At 41.9% G+C, this 20058-nt stretch overlaps 1 protein-coding gene across 2 annotated transcripts; it reads right to left on the bottom strand.

The window, feature by feature from the left end:
* Window positions 1-376: 376 nt before the first annotated feature.
* SMPDL3A (sphingomyelin phosphodiesterase acid like 3A) lies at window positions 377-17407 on the bottom strand. Of its 2 annotated transcripts, none has more exons than XM_081856206.1 (8): window positions 17156-17407; window positions 13168-13381; window positions 12372-12516; window positions 11572-11668; window positions 7885-8063; window positions 6815-6995; window positions 3955-4079; window positions 377-905 (listed from the first exon to the last, which is right to left on the bottom strand). In XM_081856206.1, the coding sequence occupies exons 1-8, from the start codon at window positions 17265-17267 to the stop codon at window positions 588-590; spliced, it is 1371 nt and encodes a 456-aa protein (XP_081712332.1). In that variant the 5' UTR covers window positions 17268-17407; the 3' UTR covers window positions 377-587. The 2 variants fall into 2 exon arrangements, with proteins under 2 accessions (XP_081712332.1, XP_081712333.1); XM_081856207.1 differs by lacking the exon at window positions 17156-17407 and adding an exon at window positions 16675-16690.
* Between the last annotated feature and the right edge of the window lie 2651 nt (window positions 17408-20058).

Genomic DNA, 20058 nt, shown 5'->3' with positions numbered 1-20058 from the left:
AAATATTTTAAAATGAATCATACATTCAAGAAAAATTCTCTAAAAGGCTTGCAAGATGCAGCTATATACGCTTACAGTCACCTGAATGAGATATTTTGTGTGTTTGCATACACTGCAGGAGTTGATTGAAGAAACAGCTAAGCTTTAAAAGTACAGGGAAGCACACCATCCCACCCCTTTCAGTTGATGAAATACCTGGTTTCTTTCTACAACATTCCATTTGATTACCGTATTTTTCATCCCATAGGACGCTCCGTCCCATAGGACACACCTGGTTTTTTGGGGGGGAAATAAAGGGAAAAAATGCTGCGGATGTCTGCCCAGCGCGAGGGGCGCTCTGCTTCAGGGCGCCCCTCGCGCCGGGCGGCAGTGCTACATTTCAACTGAGAAACTGTGGTTTAATCATGGCTTGGTAACCAGAATATAAAACCAAGAGCAGTTCATTTGTAATGGAAAACTAAGGAAGAGAGAAGTGGGTTGGAGTGGGTAGACACCACACTAGTTCTCAGCTGAAGAAACAACGGTTAAAGTTGCTACATCAGAACCAGGCCCTAGAGGACACAATTCTTTAGCATGAGCACTACTTTTTACCCATGTAATTTGCCTTTATGTTCGATACAATCAGTGTAAGAGGTGAGGTCTAAATATTGAATTGCACAGAGTTGGGTGATCCTACAGTGCTCGTCACAGAACAAGCTTGGATCATCGTAACTCACAAAGTAGTGGCTGTAATATTTTTGGAACAATTTGCTGTGAGGTACACTAAGTTGATTTGCCATTTCATACAAGCTTTCTGGTGTTAAGTCCTTGATTCCATAAGTTTTGGTCATAACATACTCAAGTTTCCAGACTGATTCATTTTTCACATTGGCTTCTGTGAGGTTCAAGTAGAACTGCCAAAGATCCTGGAATTAAACGGAAACAAAAAGTGGACAATTGTATCCACTGCTTCATTAAACTTCTAGAGTGATGTATTGATTAAGAAGCCGTCACTGCCTATTATTCACAACTGAAGAGAAAGGTCATGTCCCACCACAAGACGTGGACTCATATATAGCTCAGTTTCTGTCATATGCTAATACTGGGCGAAGGGAACGGATGGGAAGAAAAGAGACAAAAACAACACTCTTGGGCATGGCCTGCAGATAAGACAAACAATATATCCAGCTCAAGGAAAATTCACACCAACATAACCCATTACACTCTGTGTCCTATGAGTGTGGAATTGAGCACAAAATAGCCTCTTGCGAACAAAACCTTCACTTTTTTGCACCACATTAGTGCAAAATTATATTTGAATGTGTGCAAGGCCAATGCCTGTTGACCAAGTAGATTTTTATTGGTGTAGTAGGATTTCAGGACTCTTTTTCTCTCTCCATTATGGTAGAATAATCTGGGCGAAAGAAGTGAAACTATGCAAATGTGCATGATTGATAAAGGTCTCAGAACCCAATAGTTCATGGTGCTGGCTTCTCACATACTAGTAGAGATGAGGATGGTGCTAATAAGCTTAAGAGATGCTGCAATCCACCTTCTCGTGATTTAAAAAAAATATATTCATTTGAGATAGTTGATCTGAACATATATAGTACAGTATAAATTTGCCTTCCTCGACCAGAAAGTACCAGACCAACAAAACCTCTTGAATGATAAATATTTTCTAGACCCATATTATAGAAGTTCAGAAAAGGGTTTGTGACTGAAAGCACCTTAGCTGCTCCAGTCTATTACCTGTGTCTGGAATAGAAAGAGTTATACGTTTGTTCAGTCTCCTAAACCTTTCAGTGGCATTTGATACTATATAATCAGATATCTCTGTGCTACTTGAGACTGCTGGGAGTTAAGGACACTGCTCTGCAGGAGGCTTCACTCCCACCTGACAGGCAGCTGATAAACCCAACAGAACCAGAGATACCAAAGGGTTGTATCTTGGCCCCAAGACTTTTAACATCTACAGGCAACTGCTGAGAGAGCTCTTTGACAGCATGGAGTGCTGCGTCACTCAGCATCCAGCATGAGCTTTCCTTTCCCAGCAAATCCAGGAACAACAATGGATTTCCTGAACAATTGCCCTGTTGTATTTATGTGCTGGAAGATGGATAACAAATTGAAACTGAATCCAGACAGAACAAGCATCATGACCTTGCGACAGCCCAAAACAGGAAGGGAATGTGGCATTCCCATTATGAAGACACCCCATGAAGGACAATGCTTAGAGTAGTCTTTGTCAAACTGGCACCTTCTTGGTCTGGGGTACTATTTCCATCAGCCCCAGCCAGCCCATTCTGGCCGATACTGATGGGAGGGCACTAGGTTGGCGGAGGCTGGCTGAGAGTCTGGTATGCCCATGGATCTCGCTTTAGTATTAGGTTCTTACATGGTGTCAGTGATCAGGAGTGCTACTTTCTCCAGCTTAGGCTGAGGAGCTGACTCCAACCCCTTCTCTCAAACAGAAAGTGGGCCTCAGTTATCTATGCTTCAGCAATCATCTGTTTGGGTCACTGCAATGTGGTCGACATGGGCCTGCCTTTAAGAGGATTCTGCAGCAACAGCCAGTGAAAAATGTGTGGGAACATGTCATTTAATGTTCTAGTTCTAGCTCAATGGCATGTTTTGTTTCCAGGCCCAGTTGCTGACCTTTAAAGCTCCAAATGCTCTAGGTCTGCACACCTTAGGGAGGGTCTCTTCCTCCCATACATCTATTCCCATGTTCTCAGATCCACTGGGGCAGGCCTGCTCTGTGTCCTCCTTTTTAAAAGTGAAGGTGTGGAACCAAATTCTCCCGGTCTCTCTGGCGACACATTCCAAACTATGGAAATGCTTGTCTGGTGGTCCTTGCATTATGGGTCTTTCAGCAACTGGTAAATGCCTGCTAACAAGCAAGCCCTGCAGATTTACTGGCTGCTTTAATTACAGCTTGCATCCCCATCCTGGTCTGTGGCTTGTTTTATCCCATTGTTTTTAGCGATAATAGGGTTCATTAATGTACACCACTTTGGATAATGCTTCCGGCAGAACTGTGATTTACACCTCCCTCAATAAATTACTACAAATAACATTTGAACAAGGCATGTTCTCCCCAACCCCAACCCCTCCTCCTCCTCTTTGCAGAGCTGCCTCATATTGATTGCTGCTCTTCCTTTCCTGCAAATGAAAACAGTTTGAGAAACCAAGGCAGAATGAAGAAAAAAGCAGTGGAGCCTTCAGGGCAGGAGGAGTCCAGGGCCACACGCAGCAGAATGAGCAGGAGGACCCACAAATGCAGCAGAGATGGATTACTAAGTTTTAATGTAAGTGGAGTAATTTGCACTGCCATCTAAAGAGGGATGCAGGGGGCATAAGACCATTAAGTCTAGAGTCTAAACTGCACCACTGAATGAAAGAGAAGACCATTTGTAGGATTAGCAAAGAGAACAGTAGCTTATATCTAATAAGTGTGGTGTAGAGGTTAGGGTGCCAGACTAGGGCTAGAGAGATAAGGGTTTATATCCCTACTTGGCAAAAAAGCTCATTGAGTGACCTTTAAGCAACCACAATCCCTCAGCCTACCTCAACAAAGTTGTTGTGAAGTTAACAATGAAGAGTGGGGAGAGGAGCAACTGAGCTCTTTGGAGAAAAAAGTGTAATAAATAAGTAACTGTGCAATCACTGGGGAAGAAGGGAGGAACAAGGGAATTCTAAAGCATGTGAAACTTGGGAGACAGGTAAGGATACAAAATGTACAGACGTTTCCCCATACTTCTTCATACATTTCTAGCTACTGGTTTCAATTCCGTTCATATACGTTAAACATTGATACACAATTATGGAAACATGGAAAATGACATTTTGGGAAGCACAAATGGCTTCACCACAAACTAGAAGTTAGTGTTAGCTGAAAAACTAATCACAAAACCCATCACATTAAATTTTTACTTTCCAGGAGACCTGATTTATTTTTGTTTTTTTACTTACCAGTAGATTATAAGACAGAGGGTCATACTGATATAATCTCACTCCAGGATTGTTTGAGTCTACCAGAAATACGTCCTTCACTGGCGTCACAGCAGGTGCCACAAACAAGGAGTTTACTGGCTTTTCTGAACGATTACAAAACAAAAGGTTTGGGGAAATGGAGAAAGGTTTTAATAAGTGGCAATGTTTAAACTTACACATATGTTCACTACATTAGGACATGTACTTTGTGTCCTGCTCTTCCACCGGCACATCATTAAAAATATTTATGCAATAACCACACATGGGAACCCCTCGCCACAATTTCTGATGCAGCCATCAATGCTTGCCAATCATTAAAGTTATGCCAACTCCCTGAAGTAAAACTTATTTTGGAGATTTCACATTTTTGGGCAATGGATAGATTTAAATAACAATGAACACAGTTTTGAAATTGGGAGGGGTGTCTACTGTTCAGAGTAAAAAAGACTTAAAAAGCCACTGAAAGCCCCTTGTGTGCACCTAAGCAACTTTTATGACCCTTGCCTTGATCTGATTCTGGGTAATCCTCTGAAAGGCAGTCAAGGTATCTCTACAAAAGCCATACTTAAGAAAGCTTTGTAAAAGCAAGACTTCTTCAGATGAATTTAGGCTGAAAACCTAAACATGTTTACTAGCGAGTCAGACTACTTAGGGTTTTAAAAAATTATTTACACTGAGTTTGTCCATAAAGAATACACGGACCGCTTTTTAAAAAAAAGTCAAATTGCATAAGCATTCACATCATTAAATTACTTGTATTTCTACTTAACATGTGGAAATTTCCAGGCATTATTAACTAGACTAGTTCAAAGCTTTTGGAACCTGTCACATACTTACTTGGCAGTATGTTCCATGGGAACTAGTCAGGCTTACTTCCAAGTAAACATGGGTAGGATTTGGCTGCATATCAATTAACTGAATTAATCAGCTAAAGAAGGGATGCTGTTGGAGTCCAACTTGTATCAGTCCCAACCAGCACGGTTAGTGCCCAGGGATAATGGGATTTGTAGTTGAACAACCAGAGGCTCTCCAGTTCCAGATTCCAGGACTAAAGATTTAATTGCTCACCAATTATCAACAAGCAAAAGGATTTTGGATGCTTCAAAAACCTGCTGTTGTTCAGGTTACACAAGCATACTGGTTTACATCTACAGATACCAGATTAAATGAAGAGGATAGGTTATCACTATGTATATAAAAAATCAGTACATGCTCTGCTTTTCTGGGTGAAACGATTTTGCTTTCCCTTCTAAGCCATAGGCAACTGAAGCAGACTGTCATCAATTGGAATGAATGCCAGCATGTCTCAAATGTGTATCTTCTACAATACAGACACTGAACTTTCTTATTTTTTATGTCATTTTGGGATGCTACTACAGTGGTACCTCAGGTTAAGTACTTAATTTGTTCTGGAGGTCTGTTCTTAACCTGAAACTGTTCTTAACCTGAAGCACCACTTTAGCTAATGGGGCCTCCTGCTGCCGCTGCTGTGCAATTTCTGTTCTCATCCTGAAGCAAAGTTCTTAATCCGAGGTACTATTTCTGGGTTAGTGGAGTCTGTAACCTGAAGCGTATGTAACCTGAGGTACCACTGTATTGGGATTGACATCAAATTAAAGAACATCCAGTTAAGCACCTGCTTTTTAATCAATTGACCAAATGATTATATCACTATTGGAAACTCAATATAGTGCCTTACTGAGATAACAACTGCCTTTGCAAATAACACTGTGTGATTTGTTCATTTATACCACAACGCGCCTTGGTTTAGCATGATGTCCGAACCAGCAAATGCAACACTAAGCCAATATGCTTATAGTTTGTTTAGGCCATGATGTTTAAAGGGATACAATATTTAGGTGGTGTTTCTTAGATTTTAATGCTTCCTGCTGCTGCAAGTTTCTTTGTTCAATCTGAAACAACTTTAGAGAAGAATATATAATACTGCATATAATCTTGAAAGTTGGATGTTGGCTACATTTTACAGATTATTATGGGTTAGAAGAGACCTCTCTCCTTCTATCTTCACTCTCTGTTCTTGTCTTAATTAACTCTGAAGCAGCAGGGAGCCCAGTAAAGACAGAGACCTAGTAAAGATGCAGGAAACACACAGAAAAACTGAGTGTATCTAACAAGCTTGAGAACATTTCCTTTTGACACATTCTACAATGGGTAGGAACTGGCCAGTGTAATTTGTGACTGTCTCTGAAGAAACAGGAAGGAAAGATTTTTGTATAGGATCTGCTATTGTCTTATGATGAAGTGCGAACCTAACAAAAGAGCTGTTATGGCTCCTATTTGAAAATAAAGCACAAGCCAAACCATTTGCAAAACACGATTCGGTACTTAGAAAAGTACTGATGGTAATAATACCAGTGTGAATTTTAAAGTTGTTGGGATGCATTTACTCAATGTGGTTGGTTTTGCCCCTTTGTTTTTAACCATCTATTTCTTCAAAGTGGAATTAGTTTCTGCGACGTTGATTATTTGTGATAGTTTTAAATAGAACCGATAGATTTAGGAAGGGTAAGAATGTACAAAAATCATGACGCAAGGGTATGAAGGAGGAGGAGGATTCAAGCTGGCAACTGCAGGGCCAAGTTTTGTGGTGCCTTCCATGTTACTGAACTGCAGCGCCCATCCTCCCTGACCACACTAGCTGGGGCTGATGGGGGTTGCAACCTGACAACATATGAATGGCATTGTATGGGTTAACTCTGATTTATCCCATTAGAGAATATGGCCTTTGCCTATCCCCAAAGCACCATAAAAAAGATCTCCCATTACTGTGTAATCTGTGTCACCAGCCAAGAAAGCTGTCATCTGCAAACATCATTACCCTTTTCATCTAGAAGAACCATGATGCTGTCTCGGTGAGTGTGTCCAAAAAACTGCCCAGCAATCACGCTGCTATACCGGCGAAATATTTCTATCAACCTCTCATTGTAGTGTTCTCTTATGGCAGTGGTATTTTCAGAGAAAGGCAGATAACCTACTGGCACATGTCCTATCACATAAACCTAGGGGATAAGAATATACATATCAGAAAAAGCATTTTAATATTACATCAAATACATTAGGTGTATACTATATTGTTGACGTGAAATAAATTGCTTATAATCTCACTTTTCCATTCGTTGCTTTCTGAAAGGTAAACATTTTCCCCCCTACCAAGAATGAAGTCATAGAGTTTGTGAAACAGGCATAAAGGCGTACAAGCTTGGAGGATATAGATTACAGGTCGAATAAACCAAAGTTCTACCATGCCATTGACTAGAGGCACGAGTTACAACTTATTTCCTATTAACTGCACAAACCCTTGTTACAAGAAGTGTTGCATTCAAACAGCATTTGTAGTATTTCAGGTGGGACTTATCTTAATTAGTCTCTTCCTTTTTTGGCCACAACAACTGATGTATTTAGGAGTTAGAAGCCTTGAACTAATGATCCCAGTATAGACATAAGCACCATGAAGAATTAGATGACACTCCAAACTTCAGGACTATACCTGCTCCAGGCTCAAGCACACACAGAAAAGCTCACATGCTTTCAACCCATTCACATTTACTGATTAAAGCAACTCCAACTCTTGGCATTTGGCAGCACCAAACTATTTGGTGGGACCTGGTATTTGGCACTCTGAATACCTTTGGCAGCATACCAGACTGAGTAAGAGTGTCCCCATACTTTAGCATTGTGTATGGGTGGGCCTTTGGGGTGCTCCCTTATTACCAAAGTTAGGAGTTCCCCTGGATTAACTGATACAAGTTTAGTATGCTTTCTACTCAGAACAGTGGAAGTTCAGGGGACATACCTACCTTGCTCAAAGGTCCCACCAACTGCAAACTTTCTTGAAACAAATAGTTACCCTTTTCTCATTCATATTACTTTTTATTAAAAAATCCTTACCTTTTCCTTGTTTTGATGTGCCGCCTCTAATACACGTTCCAGCCATGCAAACTGGTTTGCTGGATCAGTCATATTCAGAGTCATAGTGTTGGGAGGGTAGTATAAGATGGTATTTAAACTAATTATCCTAAGAGGTTGTGCAGTCATGTTGGACTGAATTGTTTGTGTGTAAAAACCACCTAGGGGAGGGTGGAGAGAAGATGTATGTCTTTAATTTATTATGGATAAGTTCCACCAATTTTTGGTTGTCTTCTCCAGTCAGGTAGAATAGAATAGGACAGAATGATCTAAGAATTGGCTTGCAAATTAAATGCAATATCCTTTCTATGGGCCTAAATCTAACATACATATTCCTGTTGGGTAATACCATTCTTCAAGATGTTCCATGGATATAATTCCAATGGGATAATTAATAAAGGGTAAACAGGAGTAATGGAATATAACTTCTGCATCTTTTGTCAGGAGCTCATTCTACACTCGAGTAGGACCCTGGCAGAGACACATGCCTGACTGGCATGTTCTCTCCCTCCTGGCTGATCGTTTGGGAGCTTCAAAAGCTTTCTTCAGCCCGAACATCACAGCGACCGATGCCAACAGACATCGGCACACTTAGGGATCTGCAGAGTCTTCGCAGCTTGTATAACAGACCTCAGCAACTCAGCATTTTGGCTAATCTACTTTATTTACATATAAACACACACAGAGCACTGCAACATGGCTCCCTCTCTCTCTCTAGCATCAGACAGCAAAGAGAAAAAGAACAAAGGACCATAGTCCCACTTCACAGAACACAGTAACACAAACATCCTGTCTCCGTCACTTCCCACTTTGTGGAGCCAAAAATACACCATCATGTGATAGATTAAAATCCCACAACTGCAATCATGGAGCAGGAATTCTAACATCTTTAACATTTAAGAATTCTGCATATTTCTATCATTTAAGATAGATCACTCTGCATCTTTAACATTTAAGAATTCTGCATATTTCTGTACATTTGCTGGGAAAAAATATGTAACCTAAAATTTGATTTACAGGTCTCCATTTTACTTCCTGAATTTTAATGTGCAAAATAAGGATCAAATTCAAGGGAAAAACCCTTTTTCCATTTTCAAATTCTTAAGAGGCTACAATAGATTTGGAAATTTATTTGCTTGCCGATTATATAAGCAGGTTGTAGCTCCTGCTTATCTCAGAGCAAAAATAGAACAGTTTAACTATAGATATCATGCTAACTATTTGCAAACTGTTAACCAAGGGAAAAATAAATGATGACCTCAAATATTTGGCTTCGTTACAATGCATTGCAAGGCACTGGACTAGATGAGCCTTGTGGTGCATTTCAGCTCTACAATACTATGATCACTGCTTGAATATTTATGTAATAAACTATTGTTTGATCATTTGTATAGAGGAAAACAATAGAATGGGAAAAACCAGAGATCTGTTCAAGAAAATTGGAGATATGAAAGGAACATTTTGTACAAAGATTACCATAATAAAAGACAAAAGTGGAAAGGACCTAACAGAAGCAGAAGACATCAAGAAGCGGTGGCAAGAATACACAGAGGAATTATACCAGAAAGAAATGGATGTCTCGTACACCCCAGGTAGTGTGGTTGCTGACCTTGAGCCAGACATCCTGGAGAGTGAAGTCAAATGGGCCTTAGAAAGCACTGCAAATAACAAGGCCAGTGGAAGTGATGATATTCCAGCTGAACTATTTAAAATTTTAAACGATGATGCTGTCAAGGTGCTACACTCAGTATGCCAACAAATTTGGAAAACTCAGCAGTGGCCAGAGGATTGGAGAAGATCAGTCTATATCCCAATCCCAAAGAAGGGCAGTGCCAAAGAATGCTCCAACTACCGCACAATTGCACTCATTTCACACGCTAGCAAGGTTATGCTTAAAATTCTACAAGGCAGGGTTAAGCAGTATGTGGACCGAGCAGTGGCGTAGCGTGGGTTGTCAGCACCCGGGGCAAGGCAAGTAATTTGCGCCCCCTAACCCGGTAGGGGCAGAGAGCTGCGAGTGCAAGCGCCCCCCCCCCGATGTTGCGCCCGGTGCAGCCGGCCCCCCCTGCACCCCCACGCTACGCCACTGGGACCGAGAACTCCCAAAGTGCAAGCTGGATTTTGAAGGGGCAGAGGAACCAGAGACCAAATTGCAAACATGCGCTGGATTATGGAGAAAGTTAGAGAGTTCCAGAAAGACATCTACTTCTGCTTCATTGACTATGCAAAAGCCTTTGACTGTGTCGACCACAGCAAACTATGGCAAGTTCTTAAAGAAATGGGAGTGCCTGATCACCTCATCTGTCTCCTGAGAAATCTCTATGTGGGACAAGAAGCTACAGTTAGAACTGGATATGGAACAATTGATTGGTTCAAAATTGGGAAAGGAGTACGGCAATGCTGTATATTGTCTCCCTGGTTATTTAACTTATATGCAGAATTCATCATGTGAAAGGCTGGGCTGGATGAATCCCAAGCCGCAATTAAAATCGCCGGAAAAAATATCAACAACCTCAGATATGCAGATGACACAACCTTGATGGCAGAAAGCGAGGAGGAATTAAAGAACCTTTTAATGAGGGTAAAAGAGGAGAGCGCAAAATATGGTCTGAAGCTCAACATCAAAAAAATGAGGATCATGGCCACTGGTCCCATCACCTCCTGGCAAATACAAGGGGAAGAAATGGAGGCAGTGAGAGATTTTACTTTTTTGGGCTCCATGATCACTGCAGATGGTGACAGCAGTCACGAAATTAAAAGACGCCTGCTCCTTGGGAGAAAGGTGATGGCAAACCTAGACAGCATCTTAAAAAGCAGAGACATCACCTTGCCGACAAAGGTCCGTATAGTTAAAGCCATGGTTTTCCCAGTAGTGATGTATGGAAGTGAGAGCTGGACCATCAAGAAGGCAGATCGCCGAAGAATTGATGCTTGTGAATTATGATGCTGGAGGAGACTCTTGAGAGTCCCATGGACTGCAAGAAGATCAAACGTATCCATTCTTAAGGAAATCAGCCCTGAGTGCTCACTGGAAGGACAGATTGTGAAGTTGAGGCTCCAGTACTTTGGCCACCTCATGAGAAGAGAAGACTCCCTGGAAAAGACCCTGATGTTGGGAAAGATGGAGGGCACAAGGAGAAGGGGATGACAGAGGACAAGATGGTTGGAGAGTGTTCTTGAAGCTACAAACATGAGCCTGACCAAACTGCGGGAGGCAGTGGAAGACAGGAGTGCCTGGCGTGCTCTGGTCCATGGGGTCACGAAGAGTCGGACATGACTAAACGACTAAACAACAACAACAACGAAGAGGAGGGTTATATCTTGTATCACACCATTCTGTTCCTGTAAACAACATCCTTAACATTGACTTTAAACACTTAGAAACACTTTAAACTCTGAGAAACGCCTATGCAAACTATCAACGATATACAGTACAAAATATACAACATCGTGGGTGTTGTCACATATAACTTTAATGTTTGGTAAATCAGTAGAATGATTAGGCCTTGGCAATTCAGGGACAGAAAATGCCCTGAAATATGAAACATTTTCACTTGCAATAAGAACCCAATATTATAAATTTTACCATGTCAAATTCACCCATATCCAGCACGGCCAAATAAAGACAGCGGACCTAGAAAATGTGTGCTGTTTTACTATCCATCCTACCTGTTCTCAAGGTGCTGACTGCTTCATCCGTAAGCCAAGGTTTCCAGAAATCCGCTACAGCATTGTAAACTTCACTGACAGATGCAGGCAACTGATCCTTTAAAATACAGACATCCCCTTAAGAATATGCTTTACTAATCATTATTTGTCCAAATCTTAGCTTTTCAGTTTGGATATGTACCAAGAATGTACCCCAAACTCTACATTGGATGAAAGGAGAGTATCATTCTATATCCCCACCTACATTCTGAAATAGCATTGTTGATTTTATCGTCTCAGAGTTACCCCACCTCATTTTGCACTACAGGTAGATCAGGTCACATTCTCATATAGGTGCATGAGATGCTTTGAAGAACAAAAACCCTAAACATCTGAATCCTCAAATAGTGACAAATGTATTTGAAACAGGTAAGAATTCAACCATAAGCAGTTAACTCCATATCGTTACAACACACTTCATCCAACTGCTTGCTCCTCTGTACTTTAGCACTGAAACACACTGTGTTTCTATGAGCAATTCATTCTGGGGCAACAGGATTTTCCTGACTTAAGAGATGTACAAACATTAGGCTGTAATACTATTTACACTGACTTGAGAGTATGTCTCAATGAACTCAGCAGCACTTTCTTCAAAGCAAATGTGCATTGTTGTATTGTTAAGCCATCTTTTATAATGCTGACTACTAATCAAAGGCAGATAGTGCCCAGCTAAGTTATACTTGCACCCACAACCTCCAAGGAGTATAGAAACATAGGATCAGGTTGCCAAATTATTCACTCTCTTGAAGAATTTGTCTTACCTGTGGCCAATAGTCATGATTTCCCAATGCAGGGAAAACTTGGAGATCTGGAAAGAAACTTCTTATGGTAGAAGTCATGTTACCAATAATGTCAATGACAATTTTTGTGGAGAGTTCTTTTACAGGAACATGTGGAGGGCTGTCTCTTTAAGAAAAGCAAAGAAAAAGAAAAAACTCAACTTGGTAGTTGTGTAATTATTTTTGAAATCAAACATTAGTTTCTCTGTAGTACTCTAAAAGTACTTCAGTACTGCATATTGAGAGTGATTAAAGTTATAATTAACGTACTCAAACAGTTTCAAAGAAATTAATTAAGCATGAAATGTTTTCATGTGTTACATAAATTGCTTTATGACTAACCAGAGTTAAAAGAAACTGCAGGCCCTTCAAAGGACATTTTGGGCTTCAATGCACGCAATCTTCAGTCCTTGTAACCTGCAATCTGTCTAACCTACAGGAAGCAATATTACTATCCCTCCCACTTGTGCGTACTGGAGAATCTGCCAATATGAAGAGGAAAAAACCCCAGGATGTAGCATACAACATTTCCTGTCAGCCAGACTGTAATCCCGGGTCCCAAAAACAGGATCTATCTGGGCTCCCTCCCCCCATTACACTTGCCTGCATGCTGAGCCCAGGGACAAGTCAATCAAGGCTTCAGAAGTCAAATAAAATGTGTAACTTGGCCCTTAAAGTTAATCCCATAAGTTAAAATAAGGCTATGAAATGGCCAAATACATTTGCTCTAACCTTTCATTAGCTTTACATCAGAAATACTAGTGTCTTTCTTACTTACCCTGTCCATATCATGAAGGATGCCTGTTGACCAGAATCCTTCATGTGCTGAAAAGCTGATAAAATAAGCTGATATGGTGAATCACACATGAAATCTCCAAATGGGCCAGGGTTTGAGGCATTCACTCCTTTGGAAGAGGCACAAACCTGAGTGCGATTACTTGTAATGTGGTAGGTGGGGTCCAAGTGTAAATCGGTGATGTGCCAGAACTGGCCTGTTTCCAGACAAAAGAGAAGAAAAAACTGAGAATTAGATGTACATTTTCTTAGCAAAATGTAAAAAAATACTGCTACTGAAAAATCCTGAAACTCCCATTATGACTCCATGTTCCCATTAAGGGTTACTGTTCATCACCTTGGTCAGTACCTAGAAATTATTTATTCATTTGACCAGAAAGTTTTTCCCTGGTGAGGACAAAGTCTGAATCATCAACTCCTGCAGAATTTTAAGCTTTCACTATAAACTTTAGGCTTTTTTCTTTTAACTCTTGTCTGGATTTACAGAACTTTCTGAATGAAAGATATGAACTATTGTATCACAACAATTCTGAAAGTAATCCTAGGTTTACTTATGTTGTTTCTCCAGACTTGGGCCAAATCTCCACCAGTCAGCTTTACACTGCTGAGGCATTGTTTTACTGCTTTGTTTTTATAAATGGGCATGCTCTTGGTGCTTTTACACACTGTACTATAGTGTTTTCTTCCTCTTAAATTAATCAATGAACTCCTTGCCACATGGCAGTGATTACAATGGAAGGCTACTTCATAGATGGCAGTGTTTTGGGGGATTTTTTGGATCCCATAACTTCCAGGGCATGGGGAGATAAAAAATGGTAAGTAATCTGTGGCACTTCATGAAGCACAGCTGTGCAGCTACACAACTGTGTTTTTTTAAAAGAAGATTTAAAAGGTGACAGCAACTAAGGTTTATTTTCTCCATCAATGGCTATGAAATAACTGACCAGGAATGGCAATTGTTGACAACAATTTCCTGCCTAGAAAGCCACTCTGATCAGGCAAAGGTCAAGACAGTAGACAAATTGAAACATACCACAAACACTTGTGCATAGGTAGTGGACTAACCAAAACATAGATCTGAAAAAATATGGAATTTAATAAATGTTTTTTCTAACACTAAGCAATACTTTCGGTTGGTACCTTTCGGTTGGTACTCACTTTTTAAATAGGCAAGTCTCTTAAATTTAATGAAACAATTTTTAGTTCTGAAAATGGCATACAGATGGTGAAGTGATTTACATGGAGTTTAACACTGTCTGGGACAAAACTGACAACAACACTGGATCAGAGCCCTAAATTTATGAGCTTTTTTAAAAAGAAGACGACGACGAAGACGAAGACGCAACAGCAGCAAATCTCTGAGAACTAAATTTCTTCCTCAGAAGTCATTGTGTAATTACAAAAAGTTGAAGAGACAAATATCAAAAGAAGCAATGGAACAGTTAGTCAAACCAGATTGATGTCCAATACATTTTGAGTGTAATCATTCTTTTTTCAGGGCAATTGGGTTTTTCAGGCCAATCTTAAGAAATTTTATCAATACTGTCTCAGTGGTATGGATCTGAGAACATGAGTCAGAAGAACATGCAAACATGCCACTTCTAGAAATAATGGGGAAAGTAAATCACACAGAAAATGAGGAACTGCCTTTGCTCACAGTTTAAGGATTAGACTGTGCTTTGAGACCAAAAGAAAAAGAAAAGGATCCAATGGTGCTTGTTAGCAGAAGGCACTTCTACTCATGTAAAAGGGCTTTCCAATTTCAACCAATTACTCTCTCCTCTGCACCACGTCAAACACCATTTTATTGAGGTTTTGCCAATCATCAGGGGAAACTTTTTAGGAGGGCGGACGTTGGGAAAGTCTCATTACAAGCAGAGTTTTGCTATTGCAGATTTGGATCCAAGCCAAGGTGACGTTAATACAGCATAGAACACAACCAGCTCTTTTATTGCTACACATTGGGATTTATTTGTTTTCAGAATAGAGAAGGATAAGAAATTATGCAACCTGTTGGAAAAAGAGGAAACAGTTGCACACTGCTCAGCTCTTTGGGAATGACATCACAAAAGGGAATGTAATAATGAGAAAAGTTCAGAATTCTTGATTAGTTCAATAGACTCAAAAGCTTGCATACTTTCAACAATGGAGACTGATTTAATTAAAAGATATCCATTTACTTACTTTGTACTTTAGGTAGTTATTTGCTTGGCATGTGTTATGTTCTATTTGTAACAGCAGTTGCAGATAGTAAAAGCTACTTGAGGACATGAAATAAAAGAACCATCGAATTATTGGGATGCAAGGGACATAAAGGTCATTGAGTCTAAGTCCCTGTACTGAGAAAAAATATTGTGGGGTATGAAGTTCTAGAGACGGGAAAGCACTCTCCCGACTCTAATCCCTCCTTCATGATACTTCCCTTAAGCTGCCAGGGCAGTGGCTTGAGCATATCAATTACCTCTCTTCCTCTTTCCTATTTTCCCAAACTCAAGCTCTGCTCCCAAACTCACTGCAAAGTATTGCTGCGTGCACCCCAATCTCCAAGAAACAGAGACTCCAGGGTTCCAGTGCTTACTGAAGGTTCAGTTTCCTTGGAACAAAAGTGGAGACTGTAGTGTCTTTAGGATATATGGTTTTATTTACAAGTATATACAACCTGAGAACAGGGTGGAAGGGCTTGCAACATTGATATTCCAGAAGATCTTAGTTTTCTAGTGGGGTCCCCCAAAGCCATAGCTTTGGATTCAGCACACATAGCAAGTCAAACTACTCTGTCGCTCCTATCACAACTTCAGTCACTGAATCCAGAGCAGCTCCCCCTGGCCAGTTATTTCCTCACCCATAGGACAACATGACATCCAGCCAGGTGAGGGAGGAATGCCCACTCATTTGTCTCTATGGCAACACACAGAGCCAGACCATGGGACAGGGTGCAGCTATTGCACCAGACAGCAGAAGCCCCAGAGGCAGCACCCCTGTGAGTCTGTCCCGCCATCTTTGCTATTAGTAGAGAAGCACATCCATCATCAGCACCAATTTTGGGCAAGATTGTGTCCACTTTGGATTCAGCACCACTTAAGGTGCATGTAAGAACAGGATGCTGGACTAGGTGGGCAACTGGGCCTGATCCAGCAGGCTCTTCTTGGGTGCCCTCGCTTATGAATGCCACAAGGACATCTGACTGGCCACTTTTAAGAGCCACAATGCTGAACTAGGCAAGACTTTTGATGTGACCCAGCCCCTTGGTTATGTACATAGTTCCGTATGCAACACCTGTGAAATAATGAAATCAGTAATGGGATCTCCGTCATGCAGCCAACACTTTATCTGACACTCTTTCACCCTAAGTTACAGGAATATTTTCTCTATCAGCTCCATCTGGATTGTCTGACAGTACTTCCTTGCTGTTGCCAGTTTCCATATGGCAGCAACTTGCAGCAGGCTCTTGTAGCACTGGATGGATGGCTGAAATCCTCTGCCTACTCACCTGTCAGCAACGCCCACTGAATTCAACATGTAGAACTGTTATCACCACCTGCCTTCACCATCGCCATCATCATCATCATTATTATAGCAATAAACCATAACCATAACCATCAGTATTAATTTGCTAACGCCTTCTGCGCAATGCTGTCTCGAGGCACAATAAAACGCGCTGCTACGAGGAGTCCTCGATGCAAGCGTGCGCTCTTTGCCCGAGGTGGGTGCAAATGGCGAGGGCGAAGCCTTGCGGCGCTGAGTTGCCGCTGAGCCCGGGGGAAGAAGGCGCTCCTCCCTCGGCGCTTTCGCGCCAGCCTCCCCAGCGCCAGCCGGACAGCCCTGTCTCGCCTCCAACTGGAGCGGCCCCTCGACCTACTTTTCTGTTATGGCGGGAAGGAGGGGGGCGCCTTGTTTGGTCGCCGCTCCTACGACACGGCTGGCAGCTCCCAGCTTGACTCAAGGCCGCGCTCGGCTCCAGCCCGACTCACCCGCGTCCGAGGGCCCCGCGCAGGCCGGGGCGGCGCTGGCCAGGTCCCGCAGCGAGCCGCACAGCAGAAGTCCCCACAGGGCCAGGCCGCGAGAGCCGCGCCGCCCTCCCATGCTCGGCTGGGCCTCTCCCGCAACCCCGCGGAAGGAGGAAGGCGAGGGCTTTGCGGCAGCGCAACACTCGGCTCCCCTTCCCAAGCTGGCTTTTCCCCTTCGGCGAGGCGCGCGGAGAAGCCTGGCTCGCTTCCCTTCGCTGGGGAAGAAGCAGCCGGAGTTTCTTTTTCTCAAGCCCTTTCCAGGAAAGGCGGTTGCTTCTCGAGACGGCGCGGCCTGCTCCGAGGAGCTTGGAAGGGAGCCAGCCGACGCCTCGTAAATCAGGAAGCGGGGAAAGGCATCCTGAAGCGGCGTCGCGGAAATGCAAAGCGTCGGCAAAAGCCGCCTCTCTCTTTCCCCGCTCCTAGAAGGGCTCCACCGGCGGCAGGTGCCCAACAGGTGTAGCTGCCCGACCTCCGTCTCTTGCCCGCATTTCCATGGAAGGCAATGATCCACTTCTTCACTTTTTGCCTGCCTCGATTGAGGAAGAGTAACCTTCGTGCTAACTCGGGAGGAGCACTTCTCCTTTCGTTTTGCCTGCTGATTTATTGGTCTCCAGGGGCTCACATGTTGCGTAAACTTTCCACGCAAAATACATAGTTTCCCTTGTTTGTGTTTTACATGAGTTTTACATCTTCAAGCAGCTAGCCAGCCTAATTTCCCAAACATCCCAAAAGATGTGGCAAGTAGCAACATGTTCTTGTCCTTCGATATTCACAGTTATCAATTACATATGAAGTTGCAAGTCAGTAAAGTTGTGATGCATAACATGAAGTGTGTAGTTAAAAAAAGGGAAGGGAGAATTGAAATACAGTATGTTTGTAATGTGTGTGAAGAATATCACACAACAGAAGAGACTGCGTTGTCAAATATTTATTTATCATTTAAACATAGTATATATGCCAGAATCTTTTCCAGCCATTTTTTTCTTTCCTCACCACCTTTAACCTAATCCGTCTTTTTTCTTTTGCTTGGTACAACCATAAATCAGTTGCCATGGAAATTAACGCCACTCGAATGATGGCTTTTTCCATGGAGATGAAGTCAACAACCTTGTTCTCACATCCCTGGGAATGGGAGGTCTGGGAAAGGCAGTCATCTGTTTTGAACTCACAAGCCAGACAGCAGTGATGTGAGCTGTATTAATGGATTACAAACACAATGTGTATTACCATACTGCAGTCACAAAACATTGCAAGCTTTGAAGAAGAGTATTATGAGGTTACACAAATAAGCTACAGTCTTGCATAGATTCACACACATACATCATGATTCTACATCTGTACTAGGGCTGCCGTTTCTGAAAACTAGTTCTGACAGAACTTCCTGCATCAGCACTGTGCAGTTTCCGGGTTAAATGCTATTGTCATGAACACTCCAGCATTGATTCCATCCAAACATTGGACCTTCCCAGTACACTAGCAGTGGCAGCTCCCAGTGTAGGACCCACTGCCAAATATAGTGCTGGATAGGAGAGCAGCCTGGAAATATTTTTAATTCTATATACAGGTCTTTCTGCAGGCATGAACACTTCCTCATTGTTTACTGCAGTTCCTGGGTGCTTAGTGGAGCGGGTGGCAGTGTGGTCTAAACCACTGAGCCTCTTGGGCTTGCTGATCAAAAGTTTGGCAGTTTGGATCCATGCAACCTAGCAGTTTGAAAGCACACCAATGCAAGTAGATAAATAGGTGCAGAAAGGTGCTGCAGAAAGGTAAACAGCATTTCCATGCACTCTGGTTTCTGTCACGGTGTTCCATTGCGCCCGAAGTGGTTCAGTCATGCTGGCCACAAGACCCCGGAAGCTGTCTGTGGACAAACAGCAGCTCCCTCGAAGCGAGATGAGCACCGCAACCCCATAGTCACCTTTGACTGGATTTAACTGTCCACAGGTCCTTTAACTTAACTTTTTACCTAGTATTCTATGTAGCTCTATAGAATTTTGACAGCAGTTTACATTATCTCAGTAATCGTTACAACAACCCTGAAAGGTAGCTCACTATTATCCCTATATTACAGTTGTGGGGCTGAAGCAGAGAGACTGTGGTTTCCCTAAAGCCTCAAAGAGTGTATAATAAAAGTGTGGTCTTGAACATCTGGGTCATAACTCAGTTTTAATTACTAAGTACATGAAGAAAGACATGTTGCATGCCAGTAGGATTGAGTGATTTCTACTTATAATTAAGAGCAACCTTAGTGAGCACCAATTATACTGGATTGTAGAAGTACACTATAGCTATGCAAGTAGACAGCTGCTATATCCCTGCAGGGGAGGTGAAAATACACAACCCCAAAATAAAAAATTTAAAATGTATATTAAAAAAGCAGACACACTCTCAAGTGTCCCCAGATGCATCTCCAAAGCTTACCCATTGCACTGTGCTGGTCACAATGCTCACCAGACTCTTGTCCTATCACACCCCCTGCATCACAGCATAATAATAATATCCCACCCATCTGGCTGGGCTTCCCCAACCACTCTGGGTGGCTTACAGCAAATATAAAAACATAATAAAACATCAAACATTAAAAAACAATGTCTTATACAGACAACAAATAAACCAATAAATTATTATTATTATTATTATTATTATTATTATTATTATTATAAAATAATAATAATAATTAATAAACAGTTCACAGTTATACCCAAATTAAAATAACTCCAACCCCAACCCAACAAAAACAAAAACAAAATTAAAACCATTTAAAACATTTTAGCCAGTTGCCCCAACCCAAGAGCAAGGCAAAGACAAGAGTTGGGCAGGCCAGATCGTCCTCTTATATACCGGCTGGGATTGACAAGGTATCTGAC

Source organism: Podarcis erhardii (genome assembly GCF_964252035.2).
Source record: "Podarcis erhardii genome assembly, chromosome: 3".
In the NCBI taxonomy this organism is placed as follows: Eukaryota; Metazoa; Chordata; class Lepidosauria; order Squamata; family Lacertidae; genus Podarcis; species Podarcis erhardii.
This window is presented reverse-complemented; position numbering and strand designations above follow the sequence as displayed.

Bases quoted from the DNA above. Each gene is read 5' to 3' on its own strand.
- SMPDL3A (XM_081856206.1), bottom strand. From the start codon at position 17,267: ATGGGAGGGCGGCGCGGCTCTCGCGGCCTGGCCCTGTGGGGACTTCTG. The intron at 13,382-17,155 runs GTGAGTCGGGCT...GTCTGGAAACAG, and splicing joins CGCGGGGCCCTCGGACGCGG to GCCAGTTCTGGCACATCACC. The intron at 8,064-11,571 runs GTAGGATGGATA...ACCCTCCCCTAG, and splicing joins AGTCAGCACCTTGAGAACAG to GTGGTTTTTACACACAAACA.